Below are 14112 nucleotides of genomic sequence, written 5' to 3' on the forward strand. Positions count from 1 at the left end.
AAGGTTTTAATGATTTAAAGTTAAAACCATTAAAGGTCAAAACCATTATCAATAACAAGCTAAGGTCCTCAGTCAGATGGGGGCAACATAATTATGACTAACTCCAAAGTTAGCTTTGCAGAAACAAGCCGTGAAGAGTTAAAGTAAATTGATCCATCTGTCGTATAACCAGTTCTGAGCAATTAGGAAATCTTTAAAGCTCAAGGTATGCACAAGATGTGAAAGAATCTGAATGCTTTGAAAATAATCAGCGATCAAGCCGGCAGGGCCATTTTAGGGCAACCGAGCAGAGAAAACTGCCCACCGCCTTCGTTTCTCACCTCCGCTGTCTCCTGGGAATGAGGCAGCAAAGGAAACTATCTCAGTAGCAGGAAGATGGAGGCAAATGTACCACACAGGGCACCCCTAGGCTGTTCAAAGGTCCTGGAGCCAGTCTGCCTGGTGGGAAACTCTCTTGCCACTTCCTAACATATAACTGTAGGCATATTCCCAAACCACTATCTGTCCCAGTCTCCTCATGGGTATTCAGTTCAGTTCAGTCGCTCAGTTGCGTCTGACTCTTTGCGACCCCATGAATCGCAGCACGCCAGGCCTCCCTGTCCATCACCAACTCTCGGAGTTCACTCAAACTCACGTCCATTGAGTCAGTGATGCCATCCAGCCATCCCATCTTCTGTCATCCCCTTCTCCTCCTGCCCCCAATCCCTCCCAGCATCAGAGTCTTTTCCAATGAGTCAACTCTTCGCATCAGGTGGCCAAAGTACTGGAGTTTCAGCTTTAGCATCATTCCTTCCAAAGAACACCCAGGACTGATCTCCTTTAGAATGGACTGGTTGGGTCTCCTTGCAGTCCCAGGGACTCTCAAGAGTCTTCTCCAACACCACAGTTCAAAAGCATCAATTCTTCGGCACTCAGCTTTCTTCACAGTCCAACTCTCACATCCATACATGACTACTGGAAAAACCATAGCCTTGACTAGACGGACCTTTATTACAAATATAATATTAAATACCTTCCTCCTATGACTCTTGTAAAGAGGTCATGAGATGATGTAGAAAAGCACTGAGCACAGTGCCCAAAAGAGTAAATATTTAGTAAATGTAACATTAAAAACAAACCTACTGGGACTTCCCTGGCAGGCCAGTGCCTGGGGCTTCACCTTCCAACACAGGGGGTTTGGGTGTGATCCCTGGTTGGGGGACTAAGATCCCACAGGCCTCATGGCCCAAAAAAGCAAACGTAAAACAGAAGCAATACTGTAACAAACTCAACAAAGACGTTTAAAATGGTCCACATCAGAAAAAAAAAACAACAACTTAAAAAAAAAACCTTCTGTACCAATTCATTGCCCTGTGTTCAGTAACTTTTCCCTACCAGCACAAATGCTCAGCCCATTGTCTTATTGGTGTTAGGTGTTCTGTAAAGGTTAAATCCTCCTTCCAGCCAGGTTGGGAAGCCTGTCTGGACCTGTCATTTATTTCATCCATGCTGCTTTGAGCATCATGGGTGTTTCACCAACAATTCACTGAGAAAAATGATGCTTAAATACTAAAAAATATACTAATATGCAAATCGTTATATAGAAATGAAAATTTTATATGACAGAATCATGCTTGATATTTGTTTAATGATGTTGAAAACCCATGTGAAAAAGGGATTGTTTTAAAAAATCCAAACTAGCAAAACATTTAATCCATCATGAGAAAAACATCCCTTTTTCTAGGTTTCTGTGGTAGAAAAAATGTTTGCTCCCCTACAAACATGTCTACATCCTAATCCTCAGAACCTGTGACAATGTCCTCTTACATAGCAAGAGACTTTGCAGAAGTGATTAGGTTAAAAAACCTGGAGATGGGGAAATTATCCTGGATTATCCTCGTGGGCCCAGCATCATCACAAGAGCCCTTAGAAACAGGAGAGGAAGGCAGAAGTCAGCCAGGGGACGACCTGACGCCTGAAGAAAAGCACAGAGAGAAGCAACACTGCTGCGTTTGGAGACTGAGGGAGAGGCCACATGCCAGAAACACGGGCAGCCTCCCGGAGCTGGAAAGGGCAGGTGAACAGAGGCTTCCCCAGGGCCTGCTGAAAGGAGCGCAGATCAGCAGCTTGATTTCAGCTCAGTGACATCCACATCAGACTTTTGAGCTACAGAATTACAAGACAATCAAGCCGTGTGGGCTCCTATGTATAAAATAGATAACTAATGGGAACTCCACCCGGTGCTCTGCGCTTAGTCACTCAGTTGGGTTTGACTGTTTTGCGACCCCCTGGACTGTAGCCCGCCAGGCTCCTCTGTCCATGGGATTCTCTAGGCAAGAATCCTGGAATGGGTCGCCAGTCCCTCCTACAGAGGATCTTCCCGACCCAGGGATTGAACCCAGGTCTCCTGCATGGCAGGTGGATCCTTCACCATCTGAGCCCCCAGGGAAGCCCACACTCAGAGCACTTTGCTGCACCCACGCTTGGCGATCTGCGGTGACCTAAATGGGAAGGAAATTCAAAAAAAGAGGGGATATATGTATATGTCCGGCCGATTCACTCTGCTGCACAGCAGAAACTGACACAGCAGTGTAAACAGCTGTGCTCCAGTATGTTTTTTTTTTTTAATGTGGTACATATATGCAATGGAATACTACTCAGCTGTAAAAAAGGATGAAACATGCCATGTGCAGCAACATGGATGCAACCAGAGATTATCACACTAAGTGAAACAAGTCTCAAAGAAAGACAAACGCCATAGGCTATCACTCATATGTGGAATCTAAAATATGACACAAGTGAATCTACCTACAAAACAGAAGCAGACTCCCAGGCACACAGAACAGACGTGTGGTTGCTACGGGGGAAGGGGAGAGGGAGAAGGAAGGACTGGGAGTTTGGGATTAGCAGATGCAAACTGTTAAATTTAGGATGGATAAAAACAAGGTCCTACTGTACAGCACAGGGATCTATATTCGATATTCAGTGATAAAACACAATGGAAGACAATTAAAAAAAAAGAATGCATAAAAATAAGTATGTGCTGCTGCGAATCTTGTTATAAATAATTTCAGACATAGTAAGTAAATAAGTTGTGTTGGTTAAGCCACTAAGTTTGTGGTAATTCGTTATAGCAGCAAATAGAAAGCTAATACAGTCCTGAAGGTTATCCCACATCCCCCCTGGCAAGCTTCAGCGCCCAAGAAAATAAGTAGCCAGCTCACCAGGGTGGGAACTAACCAGTCCCCTGGCTGCACCCAGCTTCCCAGTGCAGCTTCTGGCCGTTCAAATGCCACAGAGTCAGAGACTTGACCATTCACGACAGTCCCCACTCCTGAAGATTTGGAGTCTTAAGGTGTGGGATACAAGAACATCCACGTGTAACTGGTGACCCTGATAGAGATGGTTAGCGGTCCACACTTTTAGAGACATCCGTTTTACTCAGAGGGAGCTTACAAGTTAGGTGCTGAGTAAATACAATTGCAATCCGTAATAGATGAATCCATACGCATCCTTCCAGGGAGAGATGAACAGCCAGGAACAAAGGTAAAAGGCTAGAAATGGCCCAGAACACATAGATCCTTCCACAAGGTGCAGAGTCAAGCCCAAGGAGACCTCCGCCTGCTGTCTCCTAGGCAGCCAGGCTCAGGGCCCTGGAGCAGGCACAACAGAATCCTGGCAGCCCCGCAGACCTCTCTTGGGAAAGTATCCCTGGGAAAGCATCCACAGACCTCCATCCCAACACTCCCCAGCCCCTCACCTGGCCTACCTGTCCCCCCTGCTTCTTTAGGAGGTGGTGATGAGCTGGCCCAGGGTGCATCGTCTTCAAACTGAACCCAGCTGCTGATGGCCGAGACCAGCTCAGGTGGGCGCTGCTCGGGGCTCCCGGGAGGGGAGGCTGCTTCAGAGATGAGGCCCAGCTTTTCGGAAGAGTCATCATGCTCCGAGTGGGAAAGGTCCTGAGAGCCTCCATCCAAGGCATGGTGCTCCCCGGAGGAGCTCTCGGACTGGTCTGAGGAAGAGGATGCTCCTGGGAGGTGCTCTTTGGGGCCCCCTGAAACAGATACCAGAAACTGCCATCACCTCACAGGTGGAAGGTCACTCTAAGAACTGTCTCTTGGAGGAAAAAAAGAAAAGGCAACGGTGATCAAAGGACTCACCATGACAGGGTGTGAGAGCAAAGAGACAGCCGTGCCCACCAGCTTCTATGCTAAAGTGTTTTCCTAAAAATGTATGAAAACTATACCCTAGGATGTGGTGCTGGAGAAGACTCTTGAGAGTCCCTTGGAGACAAACTAGACAAACTAGACTCTTGAGAGTCCAAGGAGACAAACTAGTCAATCCTAAAGGAAATCAACCTTGAATATTCACTGGAAGGACTGATGCTGAAGCTGAAGCTCCAATATTTTGGCCACCTGATGAGAAGAACTGACGCATTGGAAGAATCCCTGATGCTGGGAAAAATTGAAGGCAGGAGGAGACAGAGGATGAGATGGCTGGATGGCATCACCGACTCTATGGAGATGAGTTTGAGCCAACTCTGGGAGAGAGTGAAGGACAGGGAAGCCTGGCATGCTGCAGTCCATGGGGTGCAAAGAGTCAGACATGACTTAGTGACGGAACAACAACAAAGGTTGTCCTAACAGTCTCCATGCAGGCTAAGACTGGGAGTCTGGTCTGGTTCACTATTCTTATCCTACCATCTACTTCAGTGTTTGTGTGTGTGTTGGGGGGGGGTCACACACAAAAAATTATTGTGAAGGCCAAGCAAGAAATAGAACTAGGTCAAATTGAAAAGCAAAAGGCAATAGGGATTGGTGGAGACTGTGGCTCAACAGGCAACCTTCTGTCTGGACTAAAAACACTCAAGTTCAAACTGTGTACAGTCCAGAGGACATTCATTTGTGGGCCACCACATGCAAACTCTCCACCAACGACTAGTTCAGTATGGCACAGAGACCCTTCCTCTAGCTTTGTTTCACTTTATTGGTCCTAGAACAGTTAACAGCCTTCAAATATTTGTTTTTAAATAATAGAATTGACCCCAATTGTGGTGGTGTTACGCAAATCTATTCAGGTGTTAAAATTCATCAACTGTAGACTGAAAATGATCAATTTTACTGTATGAAAGCTTTGAAAAATAAATGTACTGATACGAAACTGCTTTCTCCCATCACTAGCCAAACTGGTCCACTCGAACGTAATCAAAGCCTTTAGATGAGAGCTGTCCCAAAGAAATAAAAAGCAGGCCACATACATAATTTAAGATTTTCCAGTTCAGTTCAGTTCAGTTGCTCAGTCGTGTCGGACTCTTTGCAACCCCATGAACCACAACACACCAGGCCTCCCTGTCCATCACCAACTACCGGAGTTCACCCAAACCCATGTCCATTGAGTCAGTGATGCCATCCATCTCATCCTCTGTAGTCCCCTACTCCTCCTGCCCTCAATCTTTCTCAGCATCAGGATCTTTTCAAATGAGTCAGCTCTTCTCATCAGGTGGCCAAATATTGGAGTTTCAGCTTCAACATCAGTCCCTCCAATGAACACCCAGGGCTGATCTCCTTTAGAATGGACTGGCTGGATCTCCTTGCAGTCCAAGGGACTCTCAGGAGTCTCCTCCAACACCACAGTTCAAAAGCATCAATTCTTTGGCGCTCAGCTTTCTTTATAGTCCAACCCTCACATACATGACTACTAGAAAAACCATAGCCTTAACTAGAGGGACCTTTGTTGGCAAAGTAATGTCTCTGCTTTTTAATATGCTGTCTAGGTTGGTCATAACTTGCCTTCCAAGGAGCAAGCATCTTTTAATTTCATGGCTGTAATCACCATCTGCAGTGATTTTGGAGCCCAGAAAAATAAAGTCAGCCACTGTTTCCACTGTTTTCCCATCTATTCCTAAATTTTAAAATTTTCCAGTAGCCACATTTAAAAAAGAAAAAGAAACAGGGGAAACTATTTTTAATAATGTATTTCAACTCAATTTGTTGAAAATGTACAATTCCAACATTTAAGTGATAAAAAATTGTTAATGAAACATTTAACTAGGTCCTCGGAATTTAGTGTGGATATTTCACATTTCCTGAAGTGAAAGTGTTAGTCACTCAGTCATGTCCAACTCTTTTGACCCCATGGGCTGTAGCCCACCAAGCTCCTCTGTCAGTGGGATTTCCCCGGGCAAGAATACTGGAGTGGGCTGTCATTTCCTTCTCCAGAGGCTCTTCCTGACCCAGAGGTCAAATCCCGATCTCCTGCATTGCAGGTGGATTCTTTACCATCTGAGCCACTGGGAAAGCCCAGTTTATAGTGCGTCTCAATTCAGACTAGCCGTGTTTTAAGGACTCCATAGTCACATGGCTAGCAAGCTGGACAGCGCACCTGTAGACCCTGCTTTCCAGGTGCTGTAAATGGAGCTGGGATGATTCAGGTGGCAGTAGCAGTGGCCATGGAACAGAACCAGCTGACAAGGCTCCGTAAAAAGCTCCTGCATCCTACCTTGATCTTCATCCTCGAGCACAGAAGTCAACCTGGCCACCTTCACCATGATCACAAGTGACAGTTACTGAGTTCTCTGCATTGCCCATCACTGTTGTAAGTGGTTTTTTAATATGTTAATCACTTAATCCTCACTGCCACCCTCAGGTCGGCACTGTGATTATCCATATTGCTCAGATGAACTATCACACAGAGAGGTAAACAAATCATCCACCCAATTATCCACATCCATGATGGAGCCAGGATTTCAGCCCAAGGGATCTGGTTCGAGTGCCTGTCACTCTTTTTGACAACTATCCTTTGAAAACTGAAACAATCCGAATGGCTGTGGAGAGTAATAACCAAAAAGACTGAGTGTAAAGTACTTGGTAAATAGGAAGTTTATATTCAGGGCTTCCCTGACAGCTCAGTTGGTAAGGAATCAGCCTGTACTACAGAAGACCCTGGTTCGATTCCTGGGTCATGAAGATCCCCTGGAGAAGGGATAGGCTACCCACTCCAGTATTCTTGGGCTTCCCTTGTGGCTCAGCTGGTAAAGAATCGGCCCACAATGCAGAAGACCTGGGTTCAATCCCTGAGTTGGGAAGATCCCCTGGAGAAGGGAAAGGCTACCCACTCCAGTATTCTGGCCTGGAGAATTCCATGGACTCTATATTCCATGGACTTGGTAAATATGAAGTTTACGTTCAATGGAAGAAAGCAGCTAATACTTCTGGTTCTTCCAGGTCTTTGGGGGCTTCTGGTGTTTCCAGGTCTTTGTTTGGGAGCTCTGAGATTCCTCAGATGCTTCCTTTGAGCCTCTTAAGTGAAAAACATCTGCATCTGAGGAAGGTGATAAACTGACTTTTTCCTTATCAATATCCCACTGAGGACTTCCTGGTGGCACAATGGATAAGAATCTGCCTGTCAATGCAGAGGACACAGGTTTGATCCCTGGTCCAGGAAGACTCCACATGCCATGGAGCAACTAAGCCCGTGCACCAGCACTACTGAGCCAGCACTCGACAGCCTGCACACCACAGCTAACCAGCTTCCGTGCTGCAATTATGGAAGCCACACGCTCCGAGGGCCCGTGCTCCACGGCAAGAGAAGACACCACAGTGCTAAACCCACACACTGCAGGCTGATTGAGAGAGTGGCCCCCGCTCGGCACACCTAGAAAAAGCCCATGCAAAGCAACCCAGACCTAGCACAGCCAAAAAAATAAATAAATAAAATGTTAAATAAAAGATCCCCTGGAAAGAACACTCCAATAGAAGCCACAACACACAGGTGTGGTCCTTCGTTAATTTCTCCACGTAGGCAATGAAAGCTCTCCTTACCCTCAGAAGGGACGGGAAAGAGTGGCTCCTCATTGAAGGAGACCCACTCGGACTGGTGGGTGGCGATCACATGGTCCAAGGTCGTCATGCTAGGAAGGTGCTGGGCATCTTCACACTGCAGGCCTCAGGCAGACCCCAGAGCGATGTCTGGGGCTGGGTGGGGGTCTGGGAGCACAGTGGAGTGGGCCTGGGGTCTGTCGTGGGGTCTCGCAGAGAGCAGCATGCAAAAGGCGGACAGAGTAGCTTCTCTTGCCTTTGGCTAATCTGCCAAGCAGAAATCTGTTTAAAAAAAATAATAAAAATTAAAAGGGGATAACCATCACATTATAACCAGTCCACACAGATCTGGGCTTGCCACAGTGTCCACCAGAAGACCCGGGTCGTTTCCAACCTATTTCCCTTTCTCTGTCCCTGTCTTGCCCTCACTTCTCATGTAGAAATATCTTCCATGAGCACGGAGATCTCTGCATGTACCTTCATATCAGATTTACAAATGTTGTTGCCATTGTTCAGTTGCTCAGTCGTGTCCAGATCTTTGCGACCCCACAGACTGCAGCACGTCAGGCCTCACTGTCCCTCACCGTCTCCCAGAGTTTGCCCAGATTCTTGTTCATTGCATCGGTGATGCCATCCAACCATCTCATCCTCTGACACCCTCTTCTCCTTCTGCCCTCAATCTTTCCCAGCATCAGGACAGATTTACAAATAATCACACACATTTTAGCAAACAGATTCTCAAATGTTCCCAATTACTATATTTTGAAAATAATTTTTATCTATAATATAATACCATCATTGTAAAACTAATACCAGCATTTTTCAAAGAGCTTTCACTTTCCTTTACCAGATGGCAAAATAAAAGCACGTTCTTTCCTATTAAATCAGCGTGGTTTCTTGCCTTAGGCAGGTAGCTCTTTGCAAGCCTGATTTAAACCTTTGGCAGAAACCCAACCATCTCCAGATGGTATCTCTGAGCACAATTTACCAGTCAAGAAAAACAGAAATGGATTTATTTTGTTCATTTGGAGTAAGGGGGTAGGGCATATTTGCTTTAGTGGAAAATATGAGTTAAAAAAAACACATTTGCATTCTAGGTTGATTTGAATTAGCATGTAAAAGGGTAGCCTGTACTCATGGTGCAATTATGTTCCACGGAAGGATACTTAATAGACTTCTAATATTGTTTGTACTATTAATGACTTTTTTTTTACAACTTCTTTTTTTTTGAATTGGAGCGTAATTGCTTTAAAACGTTGTGTTGGTTTCTGCCATACAACCGTGTGAGTAAGTACACACATGTCTCCATGAGCCTCCCTCCCACCACCCCCATTCCACCCCTCTAGGCCGTCACAGAGCACTGTGTGCTCAGCTCCGTGTTATACAGGCAACTTCCCCGCAGCTATCTACGCTACATACAGTAATGCATATATTTCCATGCTACTCCCCCGATTCATCCCACCCTCTCCTCCCCCACTGTTCTCTTGTTTGTGTCTCTATTCCTGCCCTGCAAATAGGTTCATCTGTACCATTTCTGTAGACTCCATATATAAGCATTAACATATGATATTTGTTTTTCTCTTTTTGATTTACTTCACTCTGTATCACAGGCTCTAGGTTTATCCACCTCACTAAAACTCATTCAAATTTGTTTCTTTTGATGGCTGAGTAATATTTCATGGTATATGTGTACTCCAACTTCTTTATCCATTCATCTGTTGAAGGACACCTAGGTTGCTTTCATGTACTGGCTATTGCAAGCTGTGCTGCAGGGTGGTTTTATTCCTATTTTTTAAGGAATCTCCACACTGTTTTCCATAGTGGCTGTATCAATTTACATTCCCACTAATAGTGCAAGAGGGGAATCTAACTCTTGATCTTGCAATGAATTAGTAAAATCTGAAAATGCAAAATTAATGTAATTAATTAATCCCCAGAATTAATACAAAATTAATGTTTCCACATAAGAGTTACTATCCACCTTGAACAGTATCAGTTCTTATTAACTGGATACTCAATATCCATTTTAGTCTAGAACAATTTAACTCATAGCCTTCTAGCTGGTGCACGATAGAAAGAAAATGTTGAAATTTTACTACAGGTTATTACCTGCAGTAAATATTCTATGCTGAGGATAACCAGAACAGAAAAGTTTAATAGCTTTTGTATTTTTGGTAATTACAACAATTAATTTTGCTGCATGATACTTCCTAAAATTAAATAATGTTTCTTATAGAATCTATAATTTTCAGAAACCTATTTTCATACCATACTTTGATTCAATAGAACTGTAGTTGGGTAAGACAGGTTATTACCATAATTCTTTCACAGATGAAGAAATGTGGGCTGAGGGAAGGTAGGCAACTTATCCAAAGCTTCTGTTGTTTTGAGGCTTTTGTATGGTACACTAAGATTCCTCAGATGTTGCCTCCAGGTTTCTAAGTGGAAGAACTCACATATCCTAGGATAGTGACATAGATTCTTCTTATTCCACAGTAAGAGACCACCAAAAATGAGTCAAGTAGAGGTCACCACAAGCAGGTGTGTTAGATGCTCCAAGCTAGAAAGTGACGGATGCAACACTTGAACCCAGGTCTTCTGATGCCAAATCACTCTGATCTTTGGGTCACAGCCACAAAGAAAAATACTGGAAAATATATATATAGACTATCCCCCAACTGAAGCACTCTAGAGACATCAATTCCAATGGAACTATAATGAAATGATTGGTAAAACTCCTCACTGGACATCCGCGAGGGAATCCAAGCTGTGCAGAGAATTGAAAGTTCTCTTTCAAGTTCTTCTCCTAAGATCCTTACAAGTCATGGGACCAGACATGTGCAAAGAACCTGGAGAATGACTGCTCCAACCAGATCTCACCAGATAACCATGTAGAGCTCACAGACCCAAAGAGCTGAGTCTGGTGGGCTTCCTCCATAAGCCTCTCTCCAGCCCGTCAAATGCTAGCATCGCTCAGTGTGGTAATGGCTGCAGGCCAAGCTAAGACAGTAAAATTGAAGAGTCAGATTCCCTCTCTCCAACAACAGCAGCGTGTAAACTAGCTCCAACAACGACCACCACAAAGCCACAGTACAAATCCACATGCTGACACATGCGGCCTCATAGCTCAATGGGGAAAATATGCCGTCCATCCCGTGATGATGAATCCCGTGAAATTCACGGATGAAAGTGGGTGGGTGAGGGGAAGCAGAGAAAGACAGGGAAAAGGGTGAAGATAATGGACAAAACAGCTAGAAATTTTAGAACTCAGAGATTTTAAAGACCAGTAGTCCAGCTTTCAACTTCTACAGATAAAAAACAGACAAACAAACAAAACAAAACAAAAAAACCAAAACTGAGGCCCAGGGAAGTCAGGCAGAACAACAACAGAGACTGAGATAGGCTGGGGAGTCCCACCATCTGGATTTGAATCACGTATAGTCTGTAAGCCTCAGCTCACCCCGGTGCAGCAAGAAAAACAAAACACAGCAATAGTGTAAGGATTAAGTAAGATATCAGACATCGAGTGTGTAGCACTAGTGCTAAAGAATGCTCTGTAACAATGGTGTGATCATAGCAGGTGAGTTTCCAGAAGGCTTACTGTGTGCGCCAGGCTCTAATGCAAACTCTTTAAAAATGCCAGCTATGGCCATCACTACGCTAGGTAAACGACTTGCACAATGGTTCACTGCTTACTAGTGGAAGTTTTGAGATCAGAAAGGAAAATTCGTGAAACCACCCCATTTCTGTCACTGACCCGTTCAGATTTTATAATGATTTCCCTTTTCAACTCCTTCTTACAGCAGTTCTCCCAGATGCTAAGTGGAGTCAAGCACAACACCCTCTTCCCAGATGCAAGCTCATTCTGGCTGAGAAACCAAGACACCTACTCAGAAGTATGAACAAAAGAGGAGCCCCCAAGATTTATCTCCCCTTTCTAGTCCATCCCAGATCCAGACTTGAGCTCGTTGCAGATCATGAGAAGTCTCAAGAAAGCCTGAGGGACAGCACTGAGTACCAGGAACACCCTATCCTAACCCTGTAAAATCGATTCTAGGTGTCTGCCACAAACCAGCCACATCTGGGGAACCCTGAGATGCCTGACCTTCAGGAGAGCTGGGCGCCCCCAGAGGAACCTGATCACCGTGAGGCCACATTCAGACCGGAACTGGCTTCTCTGCAAAAACCTCACCCCATTTTTAGAACATGAATCATGAAGTGAGGCTTAGACTCACCACAAATGAGCGATGACTCACCATCAGCAACAGGGTTGACCAAGAGCCACTCAAAACCTCACTGAAGTTTCTGGGCTGCCATTGCAGAGAGAAGCTTATTCCTCAACTTCCCTAACAACACTCAAATGTGGGTGTGGAGAATGCAGTTGATGGAGAAGATGAGGGCCTGAGAAACAGATCCGCCTTATGGCAACCTCTTACTATGCATTCATGAGCCCTAGGTGTCCAGAAATGTATTAGGCACTGAGATACTGAGAGATCAGGCAGCTCGCAATCTAGCTGTAGAGGTGAAGATGCTCAGAACAGCAAACACAACAAATCTGGGAGTAACTGCCTGCTGGAGGACACACTGGAAATGCTGCAAAAGTTTGGTCACAGAGAGATCTGCAAGGGCTAGAACCATCAGGGATTGAGCAGGACTTTGGATTTGAAAGATATCCTTGGCTGAAAGATATCAGGGTTTCCCTGGTGGCTCAGATGGTAAAGAATCCATCTGCAATTCAGGAGACCAAGATTTAATCCCTGGGTAGGGAAGATCCCCTGGAGACTAGGGAATGGCTACCCACTGCAGTCCTCTTGCCTGGAAAATTCCATGGACAGAGGAGCCTGGTGGGCTACAGTCCATGGGGTCACAAAGAGTCGGAGATAACTGAGCAACTAATACTTGCACTTTTTTCACTTGGCTCTGAACCACCAGAAGGAAAAAGTAAGGACACCCTTGGAACAAGGGTCAGCCTAAGTAACAATTAAGAATCAGACCTTCGTGGGGCTTGTTTCTGGGCCAGTGAAGAAGTCAGTCTGATGACAACTGGGGAAATGTGGGGAGAAAGGACCGATGGATCTTAAATCTGAGAAGAAGATTTCAGGGGGCCATGGGAAGCTTACGAGTAGAGAGTGACTCAAGAAATGTGCTTTAGGGAGATGGACAAGCCTTCACTGAGCAGGAGTCTGGTGATGGATGCTACCAGCTGCACCTGGACCCCAGTGTGTCCCACAAAGCCGGGGGTCAGCATCATTGGGAACATGTACAGGGTACTGTGCGGGACCCCACTCTAGGGCCTGACAGTACCTGGGAGAATGAGAAAGCATCGGTAGACCCCAGTAGCTTACAGGAGGTTGTCATTAATGACAGTGATGTTAAAACAATAAACTTCCTGGTGGCTCAGAGGGCAAAGAATCTGCTTGTAATGTGGGAGACCCAGGTTCGATCCTTGGGTCAGGAAGATCCCCCGGAGAAGGGAATGGCCACCCACTCCAGTACTCTTGCCTGGAGAATCCCATGGACAGAGAAGCCTGGTGGGCTGCAGTCCATGGGGTCACAAAAAGTCAGACACGACTGAGCAACTCACATGTGTCTACAGGTTCTTTAACCTATTGTGACAAGTTAGCCATAAAACACTGACAGCACCCGGGCAGAGAGTTAGGCTGTTAAGAGACCATCCAGGGCTTGAGTGGTAGGTGGTCACGAGCTACATCTTAAACGAGAAGGGAGGGATCTAGCCAAATAAGCAGAGGGGCAAAGGCATTCGGGGAACAATAGGCAGAAATGGCATGTCCAGGTCACCATAAGTCAGGCTCTGTTCATCTGAAGAGGGTGGCACTGAGTTGAGTGCACTAGGAAAGGAGGGGCTGGAACAGTGACAGTCCTGAATTTCAGAGTTTGAACTCTTAAAACTACCTTTTCTGTTTCCACAGCCATTGCTGTGGTTCAGCCCCTCAGTCTCTCATTCAGACAATTACCAGTCTCTTATCTATCTCCTTCCCTGGTGGCTCAGCTGGTAAAGAATCCGCCTGCAATGCAGGAGACCTGGGTTCGATCTCTGGGTTGGGAAAATCCCCTGGAGAAGGGAAAGGCTGCCCACTCCAGTATTCTGGCCTGGAGAAATCCATGGACTGTGTAGTCCAGGGGGTTGCAGAGTCAGACACGACTGAGCGACTTTCACTTTATCTATCTCCCTGCCTTTAGCATCATCCCCTCTAAACCTGTGGTCCAACCTACTATGCCAGAGTGGTCTGCCTAAAACCTGAAAATGCCCACGCCAGAGCTCTGCTTAAAATTAAGTTCTCAGGGGCTCCCTGCG

At 45.5% G+C, this 14112-nt stretch overlaps 1 protein-coding gene across 6 annotated transcripts in view; it reads right to left on the reverse strand.

The window, feature by feature from the left end:
* The window catches only part of STON2 (stonin 2), a 182013-nt gene that overhangs the window by 125636 nt on the left and 42265 nt on the right, over positions 1-14112 (reverse strand). For 3 of the 6 annotated variants that reach the window (XM_061429614.1, XM_061429615.1, XM_061429616.1), the window contains exons 2-3: positions 7800-8078; positions 3740-4033 (exon numbers count right to left, since the gene is read on the reverse strand). In XM_061429614.1, the coding sequence (XP_061285598.1) occupies positions 3740-4033; positions 7800-7887 (382 nt within the window). In that variant the 5' untranslated portion in view covers positions 7888-8078. The remainder of the gene's footprint in view (positions 1-3739; positions 4034-7799; positions 8079-14112) is intronic. The other 3 variants (XM_061429618.1, XM_061429617.1, XM_061429619.1) reach the window with 2 other exon arrangements.

This window comes from Bos javanicus, chromosome 10 (assembly GCF_032452875.1).
Source record: "Bos javanicus breed banteng chromosome 10, ARS-OSU_banteng_1.0, whole genome shotgun sequence".
Taxonomy (NCBI): domain Eukaryota; kingdom Metazoa; phylum Chordata; class Mammalia; order Artiodactyla; family Bovidae; genus Bos; species Bos javanicus.